Source organism: Ambystoma mexicanum, chromosome 7p (genome assembly GCF_040938575.1).
Source record: "Ambystoma mexicanum isolate Mex_15411 chromosome 7p, UKY_AmexF1_1, whole genome shotgun sequence".
NCBI classification, from domain to species: Eukaryota; Metazoa; Chordata; class Amphibia; order Caudata; family Ambystomatidae; genus Ambystoma; species Ambystoma mexicanum.
Window position 1 is genome coordinate 461853880 of NC_090939.1, and position 24560 is coordinate 461878439.

The window sequence follows — 24560 nt, forward strand, 5'->3', positions numbered from 1 at the left end:
AAAGTCGAGGGAGGGTTAGGTTGACTGCCACAAGAGAAAGGGGGATACCATGTCTCACCAAAGGGTACCCCACTCACACTCCTCAAGGAACCTCCACCCAGGTAATCCCCCCTCGCTTTTCCACCCCCACGGGCAGGATCCAAGAGCTATGGCCTTTCTCTAGCCACCTGCGTAGGATCAAAGGGGAATAGGAGTGAGAATACTCTCAGGTTTTTCACAGTTCTCATGGCTCTGTGGAAATCATCACAAACAGTTTTTGCACAAAACTCAGATTACTCAGAATGTGATCAGTAACATACTTTGAATATATGATCTTTTATTTATTAAACTAACACTTAAATGTGATACTTTTGTGTGTGGAGTTGAGAATTGGTGGCCTCACCTTAAGATAGGAGTGCCCAGTTTGATAATTATTATTGAACTGACATTGATTTGGGCTACAGCAGCGTCTTACCTCCCAGATTTTTTATTTCTGCATTTCATATTCCGATACAACAATCTCAACCATAATGACTGCGCGACAGCTGGGGTCAAGTATTTCACTATAAGGAAAGAATCTATCCTTGAGAAGCTAATGTGCGTGTTAAGGAGGAGTACTCTCTATTTTCACGTGGTGCAGTCACCAAGTATCACAAAGTCCAAGATATGCCATCATTGTTAATAGATTCTCTTGTAGCTGTTCTTAGGGACGTGCCAACTTGTCCATAAATGCGTCTAGTGGCACACTGAATTCTCCAGCAACAATATTGCCACAGCAACAATACTGCCACAATCCATATCTGATAAGGCATTGAAAAAAGCAGAATCTTACATATTCTGTGCATACATAATGGAAAGTGTGTACTTTGTGTCATCTACTTTTACTTTTACTGCCACCACATTTACTTTAGCCTCTATGTATTCCTAAATGATCATATGTTTTAAATTCCTTGGGAATGATAAACCCACTCCGATCGAGCCATTAGTATGTGAGCTACCATAGAACCCACCCAGCTCTTTCCCATTACCTTCCAGTATGAGATGTGTTTCTTCTACATAAGCCACATCAGTTTTTTGTTCCTGTAAGTAGAACATCACGTTCCTTCTCTTAATGGAATTATTTAGTCCACTGAAATTCCAGGAGTAGAATGCTAGTGATATGTTAGTTATAATGACTCAGTAAAGCAAATGTATGCAAAACAATACTGGAGAACTTGGAAGAAAGCACGGCACAAATATATATAGTACGGTAACATTCCTGAACACTAAGGGCCAGCATACGCTGCGGAACTCTGATGGGATGACATAACAGGATGGGTGAAACATAGAAAGAAGGGAACATGAGAGCAAGGCGTACCAGATTATCATTTCACTATGACTATCCAGCTTCACAGCCAACTTGTATGCAATAAACCTATATGTTTCAGTAACTCACACCGCTAATAACTCTATAGCTGTGGGCTCCCATGCCAACACCCCCTCCATGGAGTGCTACCTTGGCAGCTCCATTTGTGTTCTCGTGGAAAGCATTATACACCCTCCCTTATTTGGGGTGCTATGTACAGTAGGCAACATCAAGTTTGCAGGGATAAAAAAAAACATCTTATTCATAGAAGGTTTAAGGTATCACTATGACATCTCTCACAACTATACACCTCAACAGCATGCTACCTTTCCAAAGTTAGCATCCTCCAGCTCCTCCTTCCAATTTCAGTTCACAGTGGCTCTATTAGAGAAAGCACTCTAATACCCCACTATCAAACATCAGTACATACTTCAGTCAAATGTTCATATTACAGTTTGCAGCATAACAGTAATTCCTGCTGCCAGCTCACATCATATGGTCGAAGATTGGTGTGCTTGTCATCGTCACCCATCAAAGTGCACTCACAAATTTCCTTCTGCGAACTGACAGTGTTCATGTGAGTAATTGTAGGTATGTGCCACAAATAGCCCTGTTGAGCCAGCCATCACTTAAATTACAAACCATACGTAGGTCATATAATTCTGACATACAGGATAAAGTTATTAGAAAATGGCACAGTGGACAGGTTGCCACAAATCTTATTTTTCACACCCATTCTCACTCTTGAAGTGCACCACATAGTTCTTCAATTTAGATACTTTATGTTCATAAAATAGGTGGTCTTTGCGCTTCGTCCAAGTCAACATGTGACTATATCACTGCTTTTTGTGGTCTGGATATACGTCCACATTCATGGATGGTACACAATACAGGCGAACCACCATTATTATTTTGTAAGTGAATTTCAGCTTCATGTAACTATACATTTCGTTCAAAATCCTAGATAACTAGACAAGTTTAATGGCAGAAAAATGTTCTTTTTGAATGTATCTGGATCTGTGGCAGGTGTTTTAGAACCTGAATGAATTAGGTTCAGCCTACTTTCACTTGACAGTCCAGCTACAGTTCATTTACCCTAATTGCGATGGGCACGTTTATGACAAATTGATCTGGGAAAGGTAGATTCCCCAACCATAGCAATGTTTCCCTATAGGTATAAAAGTTCAGGGCACCAGTGGAGAATTATTGCATTATGGTGTTGTGATCTGTCTTGAGATCGTCCCTTGAAATCCTTGTTCTTCATGGGCAGCCTAGCCACCTCCTTCTGGAGGAGTGGAATATCAGAATGCATCTGGTTACAAGCATCCTTTAGATTGGTGCAAAACAGTGTAGGAATAAAACGATCTTTGCAGGAATGCAACTTTTTACTGAAAGACTTTCAAGGAGCCGTGTCATAGATGTTGCCTGTTCCTCCACCACAAACATTATCCAATAATACTCAATATTTTCTTGTACTAGGTTTATGCCCACCCCTCCCAAGAACATTTTTCTCACAATCAAGTATCATGAGAAGCATGCACCAAGCTTAGACAAGGCTATTGCAACTACTTTTCTCACACTTGAGAGAACTATCTTTTGAAAATTATTCACTGTCAAGATAACTTTTCTCAGTTGGCCCAAACTTCGCCAAATCTACTGTAACAAAGATCTCTTTATTGGCTTTGAGAGCCAGCAGTGCAGTGACCCTTGGGCCTGTGGCACCCACTGCAGGATGTTAGCCCCAGGGTACTGAACTGCTGCCTCATCCCATAACAGAGGTCAGCTACATGGAGACTACAGCTCCCATAATCTCCCAATCTCCCAGGACCTGAATAAGAAGTTACAATTTATAACCTCTCTGGGTATGCTCACTGCTCAGATAGGGACCCTGGAGGTTGCCTCTAAGACAAATAGGATGCTCATAGGTCAAACCAATTGCCAGGTCAAAATGGTTGCAGATACAATTAAGGGGTTACTGTGAGGGGTCAGAAATGAAAGCTGGATGCAAATATGTCATGTTTTGGTTAAAGACTTTATTTAAATGAAAATGGTTTGGGGAAAATGCCTCTACAACCCCATGCTAAAGAGAAGTTTCCCTTCCTAAAAACCAAAAACAAGGGATCTGTCTGTGTCAGGATGACAATAACTGAAAAGTCGTCCTTGTGTTCGAAACGTCCTATCCCGACCCTCACACTATAAACAAAACAATAAAGTGTGCAAGGAAATGTCCTTCAACCTGATTTGGCATACAATTGTTCACAACTGAAGATTAGAATAACTCAAACAAAAATGTTCTCCAAGGTGTAAGACTTTGGACCCACGGGGTGGTTCCCATTTCCTGGATTCTCAGATGGAAGGCAATATCTCTTTTACTAAGAGTTCCTTTTGTGTCTCTCCTGGATTCCCAATGTTCCTGTTCGGCAAAAAGTTCTGCAACAGTCTTTCTTTAACACAAGTGTCTATCTTATCTAGCAAACTCTGTCCTTCTTTTAGTATTTTTTGTAGCTTTGAAACTCTCCTGGTATACTCCGCCTGGTCTCTTTGTGCAATTCTAACTGCCTGGCGTACTCTCCTGCCAGGACTTCTCTTGTGGTTTCAATTGCCTGGTATACTCCCCTGCAAGGTCTTCTCTTGTGTTTCAATTGCCTGGTATCTTTCCTTTGGCAGGACTTCCTACGCATTTCACAGTTCCTCTGTATCATCAAAACTGCATATTCCGCTTTTGGCTCTGTATACCTTTCTGCATTAATATTTGTTCAACCTTTGCCCCACACTTGCATCTCATGTAACCATATCTCATTGGGGTTTGAATCTGCACTTTGCCTTTTCTGCATTCAAACAAGCTTCTTGTATTTTCTGTATTAGAAACATCATTACATTCAATTTTTCATTGGCGCAGTCACCGGAACGCCCCGGGGACAGCACTTGCTTCGGGTTGACTAATTGGTTCTCTCCAGCATTTCCAGTCCTGCTCACACTTCAGCAGGATGGCTCTGCTGCTCACTTCCCACTTTGCACCGTGCAGATGTCCTTCTGGCTTCCTTCATGGTTCTGCAGTGACATGCCTGCTTCCTTTCAGGTCCTGGTCTGGAGAACGCAGTGTCTTCGAGCTGCCCAGCGCCCAGGAACTCTTGTGTGGCTCACAGCATTTCCACAGCTCTTCCTGCTTGACCACTGCGTTTCTCCTACCACCTCAACTGACTCCTCTTCTCCGCCACACCGGTACGAGTCTCTCGCATTCCGAAGCCTCTGCATAGAAGCCAGCATCTTCTGCTGCACGGCCACCTGTGCGGTTTCCATCTTTAAATGTCTGGTGCACAGGTGATTCAGAAAAACAACTAGACTGCACATTAAGCTTTGAGTTCCTGTTACCTTGGACCAACTCCTTAATCCTCTTCATCTAAGTACTGCAGTGATTATGGAAATTGGTGTCCATGGATGTCATTGTACATATAGCATTTTGGTAGTTTTTCTCAGTGATTTTACATGAGAGAACACTTTCAAAACAAGGTATATCAGGAGCAAAAAGAGCTTTGTTGGAGCTTTGTGTGTCTAAGTCATACATGGGTTTTGTACCTAAAGAATACGGGGAAGAGGTTTCTTTACTTCCTCTACAGACAGCTGACAATAGGCCATTAACTTAGAGGGCCCTCATCATGGGAAAGGGGGGATACCGCGTCTCGTCCAATGAAGTCATGACATCTCCCGGGTAGGTGTCTCCTCCCATGTGATCCTCCCTCATAAAGCTGCCCCAGGGTCAGGATCAGGTAGCGGCTGCTGTCCCCTGGCCACATGGGAGGAGGTCACCGCCGGGGAATCAGTGATGACTCCATTGGATGCATCACATTACCCAAATACAATTACGACCACTATACAGGCCCCCCGGGAATCAATGAGACAAGCAGGGGGACCCTTAAAGGGAACTGAGGAGCAGGAGTCCTGAGGGGTTAGCAGTGCCTACCTGCTCTTTTCCACTCACACGAGTGCAGAAACCACTCTTAAATATACAGGAAGAGGGAGTTGGGAACTTCTAGATGGCAGATATAGTTTCTGAGCCTGTGGTCAAGCAGGCAATGAACACCAACCCAGTCCCAAAGGAATACAACACATAGCCACCCTACTCACACCTGAGCTCCCTTACCTCAAAGAGAGGTGGCAAGAGGGTCAATGATCTATATAAACCTAGACTTCTAGTCAGGCAGCAAGGGACCTAGGCGGAAGAAGGACTAGGGGTGGATCTGGAGCATACACAGGAAGAAGATGGTTAGAGCAAGGTGGAGGAAAGAGTGCAGGAGGAATTGGAATGAGTTTGGAGAAGAATACAGAAGAGGAGTAGTTATAAGACTAGAGAGCAAGATGGGTTTGATGGACATTGGTGGGGGTAAGGAGGTGAAGTTAACGTTTCATTGAAGTGGTGGGGAAATGGCATAGAGAGGTGTCAGTAAAATCCAAGGAGGAGCAGCGGTGCGTCAGGAGGTTGTAAGAGTGATAACGTAGGAGGCTGAAGGTTTGTTGTTATTAGAGGAGGTTGGAGAGTCAATGGAGGAGGTTGGGGAAAAGTAGGAGGAGATTAGAGACTTAATGGAGGGTGTAGGATATCTGTTAGAGGAGGTGGTTGGGGAAATGACACAAGAGTACAGAGAAGAAGGACGTTGTAGGAGCAGCTATCAAGGAAATGGTATGATGAGAAATCAAGAAAGTGCTAGAAAGGGAGGTCAAGTCACTACGAGGTAGTAGGAGGAGAGATCAATGAGGTGGAGGAAAGCAATAAGGAGGTGGCTGGAGAAGACATTAAGGAGGTTGTGCATTGGCCGGTAAAGACTGAAATCATTAAAGAGATCCAGTATAGCACGAAGGAGGGTGAGGCTCACAGTATGGGAATCATACAAATACTGTGACTCCAAAACGTCACTTATACCGAGTACAACGCCTTTGCGCCGTACTAATATCCCGACCCCCATTACTCTGACTAATGGAAGCAGTGATTGCAGGGGTGTCCCCCGCTCCCATTAGTCGTTGTAATGGGGGTCGGGGGGTTGCGGGGGTGTCCCCTGCATCCATTACATGGTAGCACGGGACACAAAAGGGTAAAGAAAAAAGAAAAAGAAAAAAAAAAGGACCCTACGGCACCAGCGTCGACCCACGTAAGTGGGTGGGAACTGACGCCGCAGAGATCAAGGTAAGTCGGCGGCACACTTCCGTGTGTGCCGCTGTTACGGTAAGTGACTGGGGGGAGTGGGTTAGGGGGATGTGGGCCACAGGGGCCTCTCTGATCACTGCGCCGTGCCATAATGGTTGTCAACATTTTCGTCGGCAGATTAACGGGTGGCGCAGGGATCCCATAGATCCACAGCATGCAAAGGAGAGTCAGGATGAGAAGGTGCTTCAATAGAGGGATAATCATTTTGAAAGTGAACTGATAAGAGAACTTTAAGGAGGAGAGATTAAGGAGGTAGTTGGAGGAGAAAAGATTGAGAAGAGTGGTGCAGAGGGGGAGTCGAGGGGGAAAGGGGGGGAGAAGACCTACCAGAGTTTGATGAGGAGAACAAAGAAGAGGAGGTTATTTGGGAGTTTGAGGTACAAGAATAGAGTGCTGTGTTTTCAGAAGAGAATTTGGAGGAGTAATTAGCTAGAGGTGTTTAATATTGGAAGGAAGAAGAGCAGGAAAAGATCAGGAGGTGGAAGGAGCATGAGAAAGTGGACAACAAGGTTCAAAGGTTGCAATAACTAAAAACATAACGAATTAAAAGATATCATAAGGAAACGGTAGGAAAGTAGGGGGACAGGAAAAGCTGTAGCAGTGCAGAAGTGACTGTTTGGACTTCGGGCACACCTTTAAACCAGCAATGGGAAGACCCAAGAGAGACCATCAGCTGAAACCCTGATGAGGAGGAGCGGAGAGAGAGAGAGAGAGAGAGAGAGAGAGAGAGAGAGAGAGAGAGAAAGAAAGAGATGGGTCATGAACACCAGCAGAGGGATGTTGATTAACCTTAAGGGACTTTTGTGTTACCTTCATCCATCCAGTTTGTAATTTTGGCCCCAACCTGTACACAAATCCCGAATAAATCCTTGTTGCATTTAAGTTTGAGACTGGTTGTCTGTTGATTCACAGTGGCCGTCCTTAGAGCAGGCTAAGTGTCCTTGAAGCACAGATTCGGGCGCCTTTTCCTGCTACAGAGTTCTAGCCACTGTGAAGAATCCTGAGATGTCGTGACTTCTCCCTGGGGGGAGACCCTTTCCAGGAGGCCAGGGTGGCAAGGCCTCTTATTGATAGTCCCCCTCGGGGCGGTACTCAGCGGGAGGATCTCATAGGAACGGACCTCCCCTCTGGGGACAAAGGAGAAAGACTCGGGAGAAAGCAGTATACCCACCCTCCAGCGATTAACTCCTTAAGTGCCACTCCTTTCACAAACTCTTCTATTGAGAGTAGGCCCATGTACTTCTGTAACACATGTAAGAATGACATAACCAAATGTACTGGGACGAAAAAGATCTTTGAGAACCCTGTGGGTTTGCCTGACCCATGTGCAGGGACGATTTAGCCCGTAGGAGGAATAAGGACTGGCATGACAACTACAGCTACAGGTGTTGACGTTGTGATAAGGTTGAGACGGGCCGTAAAAGGGAAACAGAAGAAGGACTACTTGTCTTCAGCGTGCGACAAACCCTGGAGCTTCGAAAAGCATTCAGAGAAGAACCAGGCAGAGCAGCGGACGCAGGCGAGCAATTGTGGAAGTCCAGAGGAGGTTGGGCTAGAAGCAACCTCCCCGCCAGTCTCAACAAACAGTGCAGTGGCACAACCGTGACCAGGTGGACCAGACGGTCTCGTGACAGCAGGGACAGACTGGGAACCAAAAGTGGCCCTGGACATTTGTTCAAAATTAACCCATATTTCGCTGAGCGACTGAGCACAGCGATTGAGTTCAACCCTTCTATGAGGGTATTGGGTGTATCCCCAAGAACATGTTGAATACAGATTGTCAAAATTAGTGCATTTAAAGCATGTTTTTAAAAATATATGGATTAAAAAGTAATGTTTTAAATAGTTTTGACATCTCTCAAAGTAGATCTTTAATGATGGAGGGACCTGGAACATTACACATTTTGAACATGAGAACAACAAATTAATACAGTATTAAATGTGCCCAGACAACATGCATCCTTAATCCATTTTGTCCTATTCTAGGGCTGGGAAGGGTACACAGATGAAAGGCATTCCTAAATTAGCATTGGCAATGCCAACAGTTTGGGCTTTTGTGTAGGCATGGAAAAGGCATTTGCCATGCACTGCCAAAGTGGTATTTACTGTCCATTGATGGTAGCAGCTGCAAAGTGGTGAGAGTACCTGGGCATATAATAGCACTGCCTGGTGAATGCCTAGTATTGATACACAAGCTTAAACGTTGGCTTGGCCAATAATTGTCTTTAACAGTACTTCAGTGAAGGACAGGCATGGTGCTTATAGAGTGGCTGAAGGCAGGCCTGGTTGACATTTTTATTTCACCAGTAGCACTTTTACAGCTCCAATTAAGTAATTAACTCTCAGAAGACTGCTTTGAGAAAACACTGGCAGGCACTTTATGCCCAAGGTTTGATGGTGAGGTTTGATAAAGCTAGCTCAGAAACATCCCGGGGGGATGTGTTTTGGGTGCAGAGGGTCAAAAAGTGGGTGGAAATGGCCATAGGGATTAGCATGGCCATGGGCAGTCAATGGGTGGGTAAATACCCAAACGATATGTACAAGCTTTGTGTCCCAAACGGCACTATAGTGTCAGAAAGTGGACAGTAGGATTCAGGGAGTTGATGTTGGGAGGGCGTGAAGGTCGGCCAGACAGGATCTGTGAGTAAAACATAGAGGCGAGTACAATGATGTGAAATACGCAAGAGACGCTATGGTCTGTATACGTATACAATGGGCAAGCATGCAGTCCACAATGCAAATCTCAATAACAAATATCTGAAATCAAGACTATTTTCAGATAAGGACTTATCCACCTACCAACTGTGAAATAATCAATTGTCTCTCTTCCAGACCAAATAGTATAGTGCTTGGTTGACTGCCAGGAAGCAATAATTGGTTTTGGAGGGGGCGTTTGAACAGGTTTTTAATATAAAACTACATCACACCAAATGAGAAACGGATCTGTCACTGAGAAACAGTGTTCAGATCATGCTACTTTCCAGGTCGGAATACAGTATATAATTAGAATAGAATGCCACAACCATTACGGTTTAAAACAAGCCTCTAATATCTCACAACTGTATTGAAATGAGCGCCAAAACACATATAGAGTGCCACCGTTTTCTCACAGTAATCATCTTACTATATATGGGGAAGTATTCCCTTCCACCCATCCATTACTGCTTGGTTTCTTAACATTGTTTGCAGCCCTATGTCGTGTGTCCTATGCCCATATGCCTTTTTGAATATGAAAAAATAACATTTCTGAAAGAGAAAGAGCTTACTTTTCGGTGTCTTATGTGCACTTACACCACCTAAACAACGTGTGCGGACACATTTTTCCAGTGGTGTTGGATGTTGCTCAGTGGGTGGAGTCTGATAGGTCGGGGGAGTGCGCTAAATTGACACTGCAAGCTTGCCCTCTTACTGGGGTATCGGGTTGTGACATCTCTCCAGAAACTCCAGATTCACTGTCTGGAAATTCCAGGCAGTGAATCTGGAACATGACTGGTTATGAAAAGCATGGCACTTACCAGTGTGTGATATTTTTATTTTGTGTTGTGCTTTATGACACGCTAAAACATGGTCAACAAAAGCGCTGAGGGTTGAAAGGCTGGGACTGGGTCAATCAAGATGCGATCTTGTGACAAAACCGGCTAGACACTAACTGGTAAACAAGCATGAACAGTTGCCGTCTCCTCCCCAACCCCTGCACCCCAGCCCTCAGCGTGTCACACAGCAGAGCCAGCAACGCCTCACCCTCTCAGTGTACGACAAAACACAACCAGCCAGCCCTCACCCCCAGTGAAGCTGCAGGGCGGAGTGCAGGGCTACAAGTGGGGTAAGAAATCGAGTGGGGGGGGGCTCATTTGGGGACGTGGCTTGTGTGGTGGGCGTGGCCTAAAATGTACACAAACTGTAGTATGGTATGCAAACAAATATATAAATGCATGTAAGCATTTATATATTTGTATGCTTACCTTACTATGGTTTGTGTAGTATGCAACATATTGCTATGTTTATAAAAGATGGCTTGCAAAGTACACACACCATAGCAAGGTGCGCACACAAATATATATTTGTGTGCATACCTTATGGTTTGCCTACTTTTCAAGCCATCTTTTTTAAACATTTCTATGTTTAAACGAGATGGCTTGAAAAGTACACAGTTCAATCCATCTTTTATAAAGCTTTGTGACAGACAAAGCCCGAGGCGTGTTTGTTTGTCGGCAAAGCTTTATAAAAGATGGCTTGAATTATGTACTTTTCAAGCCATCTTTTATAAACCTCGAACTATTTCAAGGAATCCCCAGGTTCACCGAGGGTTAAAGATGCCTCAGCGCCCTGTTGAAACAAAGGCACAGTAACCTCCTCTGGTGACCCCTCACCAGAGGAATTTACGGTGACTGACAGAAGTGGCGCTGTGGCTGGCTGGCACTTCTGTCAGCTTGCCTGATTTAATGCGGGCGCATCTCCCGTCGCAGCCGAGGCGGTATAATGTGTCCCGCCAACGTTATGGTGGGACCGGGGCCCCGGCAGGAACCCGGCTCAGTCCCACTTTTTGGAGACTGCTGGGGCCCGGCCCCGGGTGGCCCAGGCCCACTTAAAACTGGCTGAGTGTGAGCAGAACATCCTTGAGCGGTATGCCATTGTGCGTGAGGCTCAGGCAGACTCCTCTCCCATCTCCTCATGGCATAGTGTTCCACAGCAGCCCAAGCCCCACAACAGCAGTGTCGTTACACCTTGTGCATCCGGAGTGCCAGGGATCATGGGACAAGCACTAAACCGATAATACGCCACCTTGCTTGGTGGTACACCAGGTCCATTCAAACTCGCACACAGAAGCAGCAGCAGCACAAACACAGGCAAACCCGTGCAGCACACATAGGGGCGGCACACACACAAGGGCACAACCTCAATGGGCAAGAATCCTTGCATACATAAGCATGCAGGCGAAGCACATAAACAGATATTGAGTACACAAATGTATGCTGCCCAACAAGGAAACGTATGTAAAGAAAATCAATTTTGCTACAGCTCTGAATGAAGATTAGACCAAATCTAAAATAAAAACCATATTTCTCAATTTCACATGATTCACACCTGAAATGGAAGCAAGACGCTGCTCCCTGCTCACCCCGTTCGTCGTCAGAGTCCTCAGAATCAGCACTGGGTCGCAGGTCGGCACGACGGCATGGGCTGTCTGCGCTGCACACCTGCACATGTGATGCAAGTACAGCATGTGTCCTAGACTAGGGCACGTGCGGTTGATACCCAGGCCCAACCTAGGGCAGTGCCTCTCAAATGTACAGGTGCGAGCCACGGGCTGGCAGAAAAAAAATTCAGCAGGCCAGCAGCCACATGATAGTGAACTGCCCAGGCTGGCCTGGATGTTCGTTCGTTCCGAAAATAATGATTTATTTATCATTTGACCCCATTCAAGAAAAGGGGCGCCCATTCAAGAAAAGAGGCGCTATGCCCCTGAGGCCTCCTGGGGAAAGTTCTGCTGGGCAAGTCCAGCACTGTGTGACAGCATCAAGACTGCAAAGCATAGAAGCCAAGCGCAGACCTAAGCAGCTGAGGGAGAAGGAACGATGGTGCTGCCACTGAGACGCCCCATTCCCAGGAACAACCGGAGAGTGACCCGATCCCAGTGACAGGTACAGAGAAATTTGAGAGGCCCGGAAGGAACGGGAGAGCAGCTGGCGAGAGGGTCCTGCATCCGAGGAATGCTTCTTCGGCTGAGTGGCCTAACAAAAACCACTGACCATCAGAGAAGGGTCTGGGATCCGAATGTGAAGATTGAGAGAGTTGGTGGAGAAGGGAAAACGATCGACTACCAGAGAGGAGTCTGGGATCCATATCAGAATCATTTTATGAGTCATCTTCCTCATGGCAGTACTTGGCAAGAGAGTAAGCCAAGTGGGCTGAACTGAAGAGTGTTATAAACCGAGGTCTGGGACCCAAATCAAGAAGCAAGGTATCTTCCTTGCTGTCATATTTGGTAGGACAGTGAACCAAGTAGGTCACACCAAAGAGAGAGAGAAACCAGGGCTTGGGAACCAAAATCAGAATGTAACAAGAGTCATCTTCCTCATCACAGTACTTGGTAGGGAAGGATACCAAGTGGATCCAATCAAAGAAAAGGAAAACCTGGGGTCGTGGACCCTTCTAACATTTGAGAACTGTGTGTTTGAAGCTACATTACACGTAGACTAGGGAAAGGAAATTACTGCCCCAGAAGGTTATGAACTGTGAAACCAAAGTGAAAGAGTGAAAGAGAGGCCAGGGGAAGGGAGTCATTCTCCCTGGTGACTTTGGATTGTGCAACCAAGTGAAAAGAGACACAGGGAAGCGCGTTATTAACCCTGGTTGTATCAAAATCTGAAGTCGAGATACCAAGAGACGTGAGTCATTCTCCTGGTAATCAAAGTTTTAAAGACGTTCTGATACAGAGTGTTGAAGGATAGGCAGTGGGTCTGCCAAGGAAAAGTGCTTGAACTTTGCCTTTTTGTGTTAGAGGACATTAGTACCCGGCACGCGCGGCGCAACGGGAATACAGCGTGGTGATTGGCTCATTTGGGAGCCATACCACAAGGTATTCCCTTGTATGCCGTGCGTGCCAGGTACTCTGTTCCCGGCAAGGGGCGTGGCAGCCCCTCAGCCAATGAGGCGGCTCGAAATGGGGCAATCCTCGCTCCGAGCCTCCCCATGGCGGGAGGCTTCCTTCGTCCCCTATCAGGGACTCACTTAAGACTTATTTTTTTCCCCTTTCCTCCCTCTTCCGACCCCACTGCACTTACCTTCTTCTTATGACGCTTCCATCGTCCCCCCCCGGAGACCGCGGTACATTATTATTTTTTGTATTCCTTCCCCTTCCCCTGCCTTCCGCCCTCCCAGCCCCACTTACCTTCTTTTTTCTTCTGGTCTTGGGAGCGAACGAGCTAGAAACACTTCTGCTCCCAGCACGTCCACTCCCGATGGCCGGCATGGAAAGGGAAAATGGACTACGTTTTCCCTTTCCCGGCTGCCATTTTTTTCACTTTTTTTTTTCTGTTTCGAAACGCGCGAAAAATGCCATTAGTACCCCGGTCTAACGGGCTGGGGTGCTAATGGCAATAAGACCCGAGGCGGCGGGCCAATACCGCCCATGCTAATGCCCCCGGGGCTTCGTTAAGGGGCATTACCTGAGGCAGTATTGTCCCGCCGACCTCGGGTCTTATTGCCACAGTATTGACCCAGGGAAGGGAGATATTCCTCTCTGAAGAAGTCAAAGCCTAGAAGTGGACTTCCATCGCAAGTCCAGAAGAAGGGAGTCATTCTTCTGGACCAAGAAGATCTACTTTATCTCTAGTTTAGTTTTAAGTCTAAGGAACAGAAGCAGGGTGTTTGACACAGGGCGGTGGACTATTGATTTACACAGACATTCTGACAGAACCCCTAGTGTTTTAGTTGAAGCAGGGAAACCCCTCGTAAAGTTAGTGAAAGTTAGGTTTTCTCTTTATTTTCCTGACTAATAAAAGTTTATAGCAATCACCAAGCCACCCGTGTGTCAGTCTTCTCCTTCTGCACCCTTACACCACACTAGGTTAAACATTCTATTACTGGATGAACTTAAATGGACCCAATAACATGCTGCTATTATAAGATCCTAACTTTAGGTCGTTTCTAGTTAATAAATTATTGTCACGTTTTTAAATAGACCTTACATTCTTATCACCTGATGAATTCTGATATTTTCTCTGTTGTTGCAGCCCTTCTCACTCACCAGCAGAGTCAAATAAAGGGAGCTGTAACCTGAGAAGACATAGCATTTATGGGAGGCTGTGCCTTTCCAAGGTCTTTATCTCTATCAGGTTTATCATATCGCATACCTGCATGCTGCACTAAGGACCCATACTGTACATTAGTTATCCCTGAGGAGACAGACGCATTAATTTGTGCTAGCTGCACCTGGTGTATCATATGTTAGAGCAACCCTAGCCATTGCAAGCCATGAAAAGACAAATATATCTTGAAGAAGGGGGCAGAACTCTTTTTTTAATGTAAGCGCTACGCACCCGTTCCAATAGCTGGAACGTGTGTTAACGTCCCAGGGGCTTGAATTAAAGGCACAAGCAAAGCGAGGGTCCTGAGACGTTACCACCCGTTCCAGGCCTTGGAACAGTGCTTAATGCTATTAGCACCCATCCCATGAGATGGCACGGGGCTATCTGGAAAGTATTTTCTTTTCGTGAACGGGTCGCCTCTGTTCATGGAAAGAAATTGCTATACAAAGATGACTGCCATGGAGGAGGAGACAAGTGTTGCAGGAGATGCAGCGGCAGCACACGCCCCCGCACCAATCAAGTAAGTGGGTATTGGGGTTGAAGGACAAAATGAATGCAGGATCATGGGGCAAGATGGTGGGTGGGGGAACTGGCCATCAGGCCACTTGGAACGCGGGCTTAGAATAACAGTTTCAGCCCACGTTCAGTGCTACCTGATTGGCTGGCTCCCCTGCCAAGGGTGCTAATAATACTTTAGTATGAGAGCAGCAGAGACAGAGGAATTCTCTCCAAGCCTGCTGTTTGACAACATACATTGTCATTGTGTGTGTCCTGCAGGATTGTCACTACATATATGGTACGATTGAGAGGAAGGGGATGCGGATAGGCTTTGCTGAGTTATTGGGGTTTTGACAGACCTTGTTAAAAGTTTAGTATTTGTAAATTATTAGTGCGAATTATAGAGGAAATCTATCATTGGTTTTAATCAAGCCAATCCTTTCCAAGAAGAAAGGACATTTTGAGTAATAGGTATGTATTTTTGGAAAAAGAAGCTATTGAGAAGAAGGAAATACTTAATTATTCTAGCATTTCAAACTAGCTCTTTTAAAAAATGGATAAGGTTAATTTCTAATGAGAACTTCCAGCTTTCAATATAGTGAAAGCACAAAATACAAAACTTTAATAACCATATAAATTATATTTTGTATATATTTTATTTTTATTTATTTATTTATTTTTATTTTATATCTAGAATAACCATATACATTATATTTTGTATATATTTTTATTTATTTATTTGTTTTAATTTTATATATTATATTTTGATAAGTTATCATTCCAAGACAGACAGTTTGGTATACCTCTACTGTGCTCTTTCAAAATACTCTATAAAAAACGTCAAGATGACAAACAGCACTGATGTGAGTTCTTAGCTGCTTACATCAAAAAGCATTTTGGAAACATCAGAATGAACTCAGATCTATAAGATTGGCAAATTATGTCTGTGATAGTAGAGTTGTGTGATTGAATCACTACGTACATATTGCACACTGAGCTTAGTGCACATTGCATTTTTCACAACACTCACCCTAACATTAAAGCGTTTTTATCCGTGGACCACATACACATTCAGAGAGCCTTAGGAATCTGATGTAAGCATAACACGAGTATGCCATATATCATGTTATAGGGGTCTGGAGTCCTTCCTGCTTCTTTTTTCAGAGAAAATATTTCCTCTTTCCAAACAGTGCTGGGTTTGGGAGCGTTGCAGAATTGCAGAAGAGTAGATCCAAAGAGGGCAATGTGCAGACATCTTACAAAATGACATATAGATGAAGGATAAGGCATTTAAAACAGCTGTTGTGTTGCTGACAAAGCCATAGAATAGGTATGTTTCTAGTGTGGAATCATCTTTGTCTCTCAACAAGGGAGATCCATTAAATGACATGTCCACAATATGGATTTCACCTCATCCTCGCTGAACTACATTGCCATCAATATGGCTGCTGTATCAGCTGCGGATAACTCTTCATTACTGGTTACCCTGTATTTCCTGTCAACAGAGTATCAGTATACTGTTCTTTATATCTGTCTGCATTAACAATGCATCATGGAAAGGAGACTGAAATAAAAATCGCTGGGGCTTCCTTTTGAGCTGGCCATGAGTCTGCCTTGCACCGGGGATCTCCCAAATGACAAGGATCACCTCGAGCTGGTTGGTCTCTGCTTCCTCAGAACAGTTTTGAGAAATTAGTGCAACAGACGTTGGCTTCTCCCAAAGGTCCTTTATTGGCTCTCGAAAAACATCTACGCAAGGGGCTATATTGATCTGAACCATAGTACATTTGTGTAAAATATTAGTTAGTTAGTCCTATCGCTGTTTGCACCTTTCAAATCAGGCTTCATGTTGCTACTTTAAACTGCCATACATACACATTTTACATCTAGCAATGGTTGTATGCAGAGCTTGAGAACACAGTAGACTCCTTAATACAGGATGTATACACCTTTCTCTCCCTTGATAGCCTGGGCTTATCGTATACAGTTCATCAATCATTGCAATCTTGACTTTCAGGACGAGGCACCCCCAAACATACCGTACAAAGGATATCGAAATCCATGGCAGGCAAGGCCTGCTCACATTTACTGCCACACATAAAGCCTGAAGCTGGATGATTGCAAGCAACATTTGTGAGAGCCTAATGCAAGAGTATACAATTAATTATTGATTCTGGGACATGTATTAACAGTACAATACCTGTGGCGTGAAAAACGGTAACCGAGGAAGTGGCAGCACTGAACCAGTATATTCAGCTGTGTCATCACTTCTATCAGAGTTGCTCTATGGAGCTATGGTGTCTTGGCACATATCTAGGGTTCAGGTGTGCATCTGACTTCCCAAAGCTCAGAGTCCAACCATTTCAAATATACAGAACATGCAGAGGCATTACTTTGCATTAGAACAGTTTGTTGTGAGAGTTGACTGCTCCACTAGATTTTAACTTAAACTCAACTAATCCCAAGGAGCTGGCATTGTAATTGACTGCATTATGTCTTTTAAATCTAGTATGTATGGCTAAACATAATTCTCTCTTCAATCCTTTTATAGTAGGGTAATGAACTGGGGAGGAGCATAGGCTGTGACCTTTGCTCAAAACCGAATGAAGACACTCCTACAAATGCTTTACATTCTGTGCAACAATTGTACTGTTTTTCTGATCCAGGAAATCTTTTAAACGTTTCCCCTCTTGTCGTGAATTTGAAAAAGAATTGTGTTTACCTTTGCTTGCCAGGCATTGGCAGACCCTTTCCTATTCAGGCGTGCCAGCAACGGTTTCCATGAACTAATCCAAGAAGAATAATAGGAAGAGGCTGTAATCTGTTCATCTTTGATGGCAGCGCTTTCCATGCCCAATGGTGAAAAGCAACCTGTTAGAGAAATTACAGAATGTTATAGTAATTATTTTCGGCACTACCAAGAGAACACTTGCTTTCAACTAGGGAACAAACAGGATCCAGTTTCTGAGTTATTCCATGTTATTTAAGAGGCAAGACCCCATTCCTACTTGGAGCGAAGTCGGGCTAGAGCATGTGACATACTGGATAAAGTTTCTCCTACCGTAAGTTAAAGGGATATTGCAAGTAATTGAGGAGTTTTGTGAGCAAACAATGGAGCAAGGCTGAAGGCCGAGTTCCTTTATAAGGTCACGGAACTCCAAGGTGACTTGCAATATCCTTTATCCTTTTTAGTTTGGGCTATTAGGTGGCGCTAAAAGTGCTACCTTTAAGCTGAAACTATTGTCATTAAAATAAGAGCTTTAACATAAGAGCTTCAAATATGGGCTTTGAATGAGGGTCTGTAATGCTTTTCCAATGGAGATGTCATTTGAGGAGGGATACCCTTTTGTTAGGTTATTTAATCTCTCCCATTCCCTGCCCCTAGCCATGCTAATCCCTATAGCTAATCCCACCCATTCCTGCCCATCTCGGAACTCTTTGAGCTCTTCCATGGAGGCAGCCATCCTGGATGGCTGGCTCTAAGGAAGCTCTCTAGAAACAAGGCAAAACTAGTGCCCATCTTTGTATGGGAAAGATACCATGCATCTTACAAATAAAATGATACATTGAGTATTATAAATTACTCACCGTAGTGACTAACGTACTCTTAGTCCATAGTCCCCTTTCCTCCATACTGTATGGGCGTCCCTTCCAAGGGACGGGAGACGGAAACCTTTTTCACCAGAAAAAAACCTTCTTCCCCTTTAAATTTAGAGGCGTGCAGGGGTGCAGCCAAGGGAGCATGCGCTGCCCTGACTGCGCCCTCCGGTGCCACGCCTCAGTCCCCATTGACTTGTCGACAATAGATTTAACATTGCCTAATGACAACAGTATTATTAGGGGGGAGGTGAGTCGGACGTATGGAGGAAAGGGGACTATGGACTAAGAATACGTTAGTCACTACGGTGAGTAACTATGATTACTCTTACGTCCCGTACCCTTTCCTCCATACTGTATGGGCGATTACAACTGATTGTAGCCCAGGGTGGAGAGGAGAACCCCCCTTAAGCAAATAGGTTCCTGAGAACCGCTTGTCCGAAAGCCACCTCAGATCTAGAGCCGGCATCCAAACAGTAATGCTTGCAGAAAGCCGAGGGAGAGGCACAAGTGGCCGCCCTGCTTATGACTTGCCAAGGGACATGGCGTTAGAATGCGATGGCCGTTGCCTTGGCTCTGACTGCATGGGCATGCATGTTGGCCGGGAGCGGCTTGTGCTGGCCCTCGTACACCTCCTTGATGGCAGAGACCATCCAGCAGGATATGGATATAGGCCTGATAGCCTGGTCTTGAGCCTCCGAAAGTGATGAATAGGGCGTCCGATTTGCGGAAGCCCTTGGTCCTGTTCAAGTAGAATTTCAGGGCACGACTGACATCCAGGCAGTGCAGCACTCTCTGTGCCTCGTCCTTGGGATCAGGAAAAAACGTAGGAAGGACTATTTCCTTGTTTAAGTGGAAGCAGACGGGACCTTGGGCAGAAATGCCAGGTGCGTCCGCATGACTACCTTGTCTTTGTGAAAAGTGGTATATGGTTCCGAGGCGACCAGCACCTGTATCTCACTGACTCTACGAGCCGAGGTAAGGCCGACTAGTAAGGCCGTCTTGATGGTGACCAGCCTGATGTCCACGGATGCCATTGGCTTGAATGGTTTGTGCACCAGGGCGCCCAAGACTATGTTAAGGTCCCACACAGGGTGCAGTCTCTTGACGGGCGGGTAGAGCCTAGTGAGACCCGTCAGATGTTTCTTGACGATAGGGTTGCAGGAGGAGAAAATGGCCTCCTCCGAGTTCCTGTAAGCCCCAATGGCTGCAAGGTACGTGCGGCACGTGTCCACCTGCACGCCTCAATGAGCGAGGTGCGTGGAAAAGGAGAGCAAGTCATCCAAAGTGCAAGCCAAGGGGTTGATACCCATGGAGTCTGCCCAGTGGCAGAATCTGGTCCATTTGCTTTTGTACTGGGCCCTGGTGGCTTTGCTCTTGGCACCCTGTATGATCTCCAGATTGGCCTGTGAGAGGCTAAGGTGCCGAAGCGTTACCTACTCAGGCACCAGGCTTTGAGGGCTAGTTTCCCTGGGGCAGGGTGGATGACTCTGCCCTCCTGCTGTGCCAGAAGATGTGCTGGACCCGTCGGAAGGTGAATCGGGGGCACCTCCGAGAGGCTTAGTAGCTCTGAAAACCACGGCCTGGGCGGCCACCATGGAGCTATCAGAAAAATAAGAAGTCGGCGAGACTCCTTGATTTCGCAGATTACCCTGTGGATCAGGGGAGTGGGCGGAAAAGCGTAGGCTTTCATGCTGGTCCACTGGAGGTGAAATGCGTCGCCCAGAGAGCCGGGGCCCTGACCTTGCCAGGATGCAAACTCTGGACACTTCTTGCTGTGCCATGTGGCAAAGAGATCCATGTGGGAGTGACTCCACCCGTTGAAGATCTCCTGAATAACGAGGTTGTTTAGCTGCCACTCGTAATTTTCCGCTCCGACTCTGCTGAGTATATCCACTTCCAGGTTGGATTCCCCCGGGAGGTGGACTGCCGTGAGGTAAATGTCGTTTTCCAGGGCCCACTTCCACATGCTGACCGCCAGTCTGCACAGAAAAGGGGATCTGGTGCATCCCTGCTTGTTGACGTAGCACATGCTGGTCGAGTTGTCCGTCTGGATGAGGACAGCCTTGCCCCTGAGAAGCGGTAGGAGTGCTCTGAGCGCTAGTCAGATGGCGTTCAGCTCCAACCAGTTGATGTGGTATTCCTGCTCCTGTCGAGTCCAGGTGCCGTGGACCGACAGGCCGTCCAGGGTGGCTCACCAGCCCTCGAGCGAGGAGTGTGTGGTGATGGTGGCCTGCGGGCAGGGCGGCTGAAAGGGGTTGCAGTCCCTGAACCACCATTTTAGGTGCCACCATTTTAGGTCTGGGTGGAGAGATGGAGGGACGTAGATCAACTCGGATTGAGAGCCCCTTTCCTGGTTCCATGAGGCCACAAAGTGCAGCCGAATCCTCCTCATCCTTAGTCTTGTGTGCGGCACGGCAAATAGGATCGCTGCGAGTAGACCCAGGAGATGTTGGTACCACCATGCTGAGGTCACCTCTCTGCTGAGGAAGTGGGCGGTGGCCCTGTTGATGGCCGAGATTTTGTCCTTCGACAGGAAGACCTTCTCGGAGCATTTGTCCCAGATGAGGCCCAGGAAAGTCAGAGTCTGCGTGGGCTGCAGTTGTGACTTCTTGAGATTGAGCAAGAAGCCCAGATCGTGCAGTCTGTTCATAAGGGCATGGGAAGAGTGGTGACCCGCCTCCGGAGATGTAACCCTGACGAGCCAGTGGTCGAGGTATGAGTAGATGTGGAGACCCTGCGCTCTGAGGAGGGCCGCCCCGGCATTCATGAGTCTGGTAAAGACCCTGGGGGCCGAGTTGAGGCCAAAAGGAAGGACCTTGCATTGAAAATGGTAGCCCATGATCCTGAACCGTAGGAAAGAATGATGGGGCTGCCAAATCGGGACGTGTAGGTACGCAAAACAGGAGGACAAACACACCTAAGTTTGAGAATCCTGAATAGTGTGAGAAAGGCCTATTACCAACCAATTTAAGGTGAAGAAACAATGCAAGTATACATTTTAGAAACAGTAAGAAAACACCAAGGCTAGAAGTCTGCTAGGGGGGCTTGCAACTGGCGTCCCCTGCGGACACCTGCAGACACTTATAGGGAGCCACCTAAGTAGGAGCCACCCTTTGCCTAGGGGCCATTAGCCGTGGGGCTGCTGGGCAGAGGCTGCCCTGGGAAGGTCAGTGATAAGGGAGGGGAGGCTAATCAGGGGGGTGGGCGGGTTGGGAGGCGGGCGGGAAGGAGGGACAGAAAGCGGAAGGGAGGCAGGGAAACAGGAGACAAAGGCGGGCAGGTTAAAGAAATTCACAGGTCAAAAACACGCACAATACCTCATCCAAAGCCCAGGAGGGCAGCAACAGTTCCAAATTAGTAGCACTGCACTCACCCGCTCAGCCTAGGTGGAAAATGGCGAGCGTGGCGAGCAACGGAGGCATATGGATTGACACAAGGGATCTGGCTTGTTCGCAGGCTTTGGAGGATCACTTGTTTCGCTGTCCCATCCACCTAGTCCATTGTGAATTGGTGGGAGCTCGAAGGAGGAGGGCCACAGTGGGGAAGAGACGGCAGCGTCTGTCTTAGTGCCACCCCACACGATACCACAGAAAATACCACCTCATCTGGCTGGATGTCCATGTGGTTCTTCCTAATATTAGAGGCTGGGGAATTAACCTGCCGCAGTGGTCACTCACACAGAGTACCGGTGCACATCAGCTGCTCCACTCGTAGAGCCTCGATCGCATTTTCCTTTGTTACTACCTCAACACGTAGAAAGTCGTTAGAAGGACAAGATTCTAATTGATTTTTGTTTCCAGTTCAAAGGTCTGCGCTCTTAGATGGACAATGCTGGGTCCTCCTTCAGCACCATGCTGGGTTGTACATGGGCCCCTGTTACCAGGTGGAGCCCAGGGTTAATAATTTGACTGTTGGCCATGATGTCTGCAGCCACATTAGCGACTGTAAGCTTGAGAGTGTGCTGGTCAGCTGCCATATTTGGGCAGAGAAAAAATAAGGCCTCGATTTTAGACAGGATCAAAAGGGGCATTAGAAAATCTACTTGAGTGAAGGCGGGCCTCGTCAGGGATGTCGCCATATCCGCAAAAATCACCGTCTGTATAGGGAGCCTCCTGGCTTAAATTTGCTGCCTCCAGGTTGGGGCTTGATTCCGTGTTAGCACCAATTACTGACAATTACTGACACAGAGTTTGCCATGGCAGAAGCCGTAGAGTTCCGATTTAGTTTCTCACACATAAGGAGAGATCCGTTGTTGTCAATTGATGACATGCTGTGATCTAAGATATTCACAGAATCAGCATCAGCAGCAGTTACTCCGACAATAGCTCCCATCATATCCGTAGCGGAGAAAGCGATGGGCGGCTTTAATAAAGAAGGTATTGAAGGCAAGGCCAGTTAGCTCACAGAGGAACCGTCAAAATACCCAGAAATCCTCCTTTGGACCCCAGTAGGGCCATCTTTTTTTGCTCTCTTAGATCGGAGAGCTCGGATCTAGATTTAACAGGAGACCTAAGGCGCTTCCCCACCTGGGGACCCTCTCTTCGTAGGCCCTGCCTGCGTGGTATTTTCATAATCACAAAGAAGCCTTCCGCCTTGCAAATGTTTACAGTGTGCAAGTAGCAGGTTGCAGGCTTGTTATTAAAGGTGCCTAGGTACCAATAATACCAGTAAACGAAAGGCGGCTGAATAAGGGCAAGAGGGCTGAAAATGACCATAATAGCTGTAGCTGTGGATGTAGCTGTAATGTTGCTATAAGTGACTGGGTTAATGCAATCTCGCACAGAGATGCTATGACACACTCCATTTATTTTGCTAGGCAATATGCAAAAGATACAGAAACAATGTAGCAGTTTTATTTCCAACCATAGCAAGTAGCGAGTCCAGGCAGTTAGGCACTCCTGAAGCACTCACCAATGCAATACTTATACAGCCCCAAAAAAGGAGGGAAATAAATGAGCTTCCTCCGCACTGAGACTATAAATATGGAAATAGTTCCAATTCAGGAGCCAAACTAGCTTCAGGCAAATATCAGATAATGCCTAATACGCTCTGCTGCTATTGCTAGGTACTGGCAGCTGGGGGGTAGAGTGCTCAGGGGGTGCACAACCTAGCCCACCAAGCAAGCAAGCAAGCAACGTTGAGCAATATGAGTGCTTTCTCCAGCGACCAGCCACAGCTCACTAGCTGGTACACTGCTGGTTCCCACTGCAGTAAAAAAAAAAAAAAAAAAAATCAGCTGCATCTCTATCATCCTCTACCAAAAGAGCGAATCTCTCACCTGCTCTGAAAGCTGTAAAGAGCACCTCACAGCGTCTTCACAGCATTTCCAGAGCCGTTTTGAGCAATTTTCTCCCCAGAGCTCCACGGGAGCCTAAGACTCGAGCCTTACACTAGGTTGTGTTTTCGGTGCTCACACCTGCTTGCCACCCACCACTGCACTGCTTTGGGACATCAAGACTGCTCCGCTCGATAGCTCAGATAGCCTCAAGCCTCCAGCCTCTAGCAACGGTCCGCTGCGATCTGCATTAGAGTAGAAGACCTTGTGGTCTCGAGCACCGTAAGGAACAGGAAGTGAGACTGACAACAGGCGCTTCCGACACAACCAGAAAAGTCTTTTTTTTAAAATAGCTAAAGTAATTTGCATTTTGGGAGCTGGCTTTGATATTTCCATTTATATGTAGAGAAACTTTTAAATATAAGTTAAGATACGATTTCTCAAGAATACCAATTAATGTTAAAAAAAAGGAAATAATAATTAGGGTATACTAGTTCTTAGTTGTTATGCTCGTAAAACGAAATTATTACATTTACAATCCTTAACAAACGATAATATTTGCAGTGACGATGGAGATGGAGCACCATGTTTAGTGAAATACACTGCATTGTTCCCGACATAGTGCAACTCATGACCCTGCAGTGTCTTAATTTTATTTGTTTTATTGGTGGCATCAGGCTTCTGTGCTGCAGTTTCACATTTGATGTGACATTTAATGAGCGCAGGCGGCCCAGCAAAGTCGAGAGGAATGCCCCTGGCTTGAGGTGAAAGGATGTGGAGAAGCGAGCGCTGCATTCCTCGCCAGCACAGTCAATGGAGCAGGCTTTTTTCATTGACATTCGTGTTAAGAGG

At 46.2% G+C, this 24560-nt stretch overlaps 1 protein-coding gene across 1 annotated transcript in view; it reads right to left on the minus strand.

The window, feature by feature from the left end:
• F5 (coagulation factor V) overlaps positions 1-24560 on the minus strand; it is a 1375529-nt gene that overhangs the window by 141667 nt on the left and 1209302 nt on the right. Inside the window, exon 23 of the mRNA XM_069636481.1 lies at positions 17556-17704. Within this exon, the coding sequence (XP_069492582.1) occupies positions 17556-17704 (149 nt within the window). The remainder of the gene's footprint in view (positions 1-17555; positions 17705-24560) is intronic.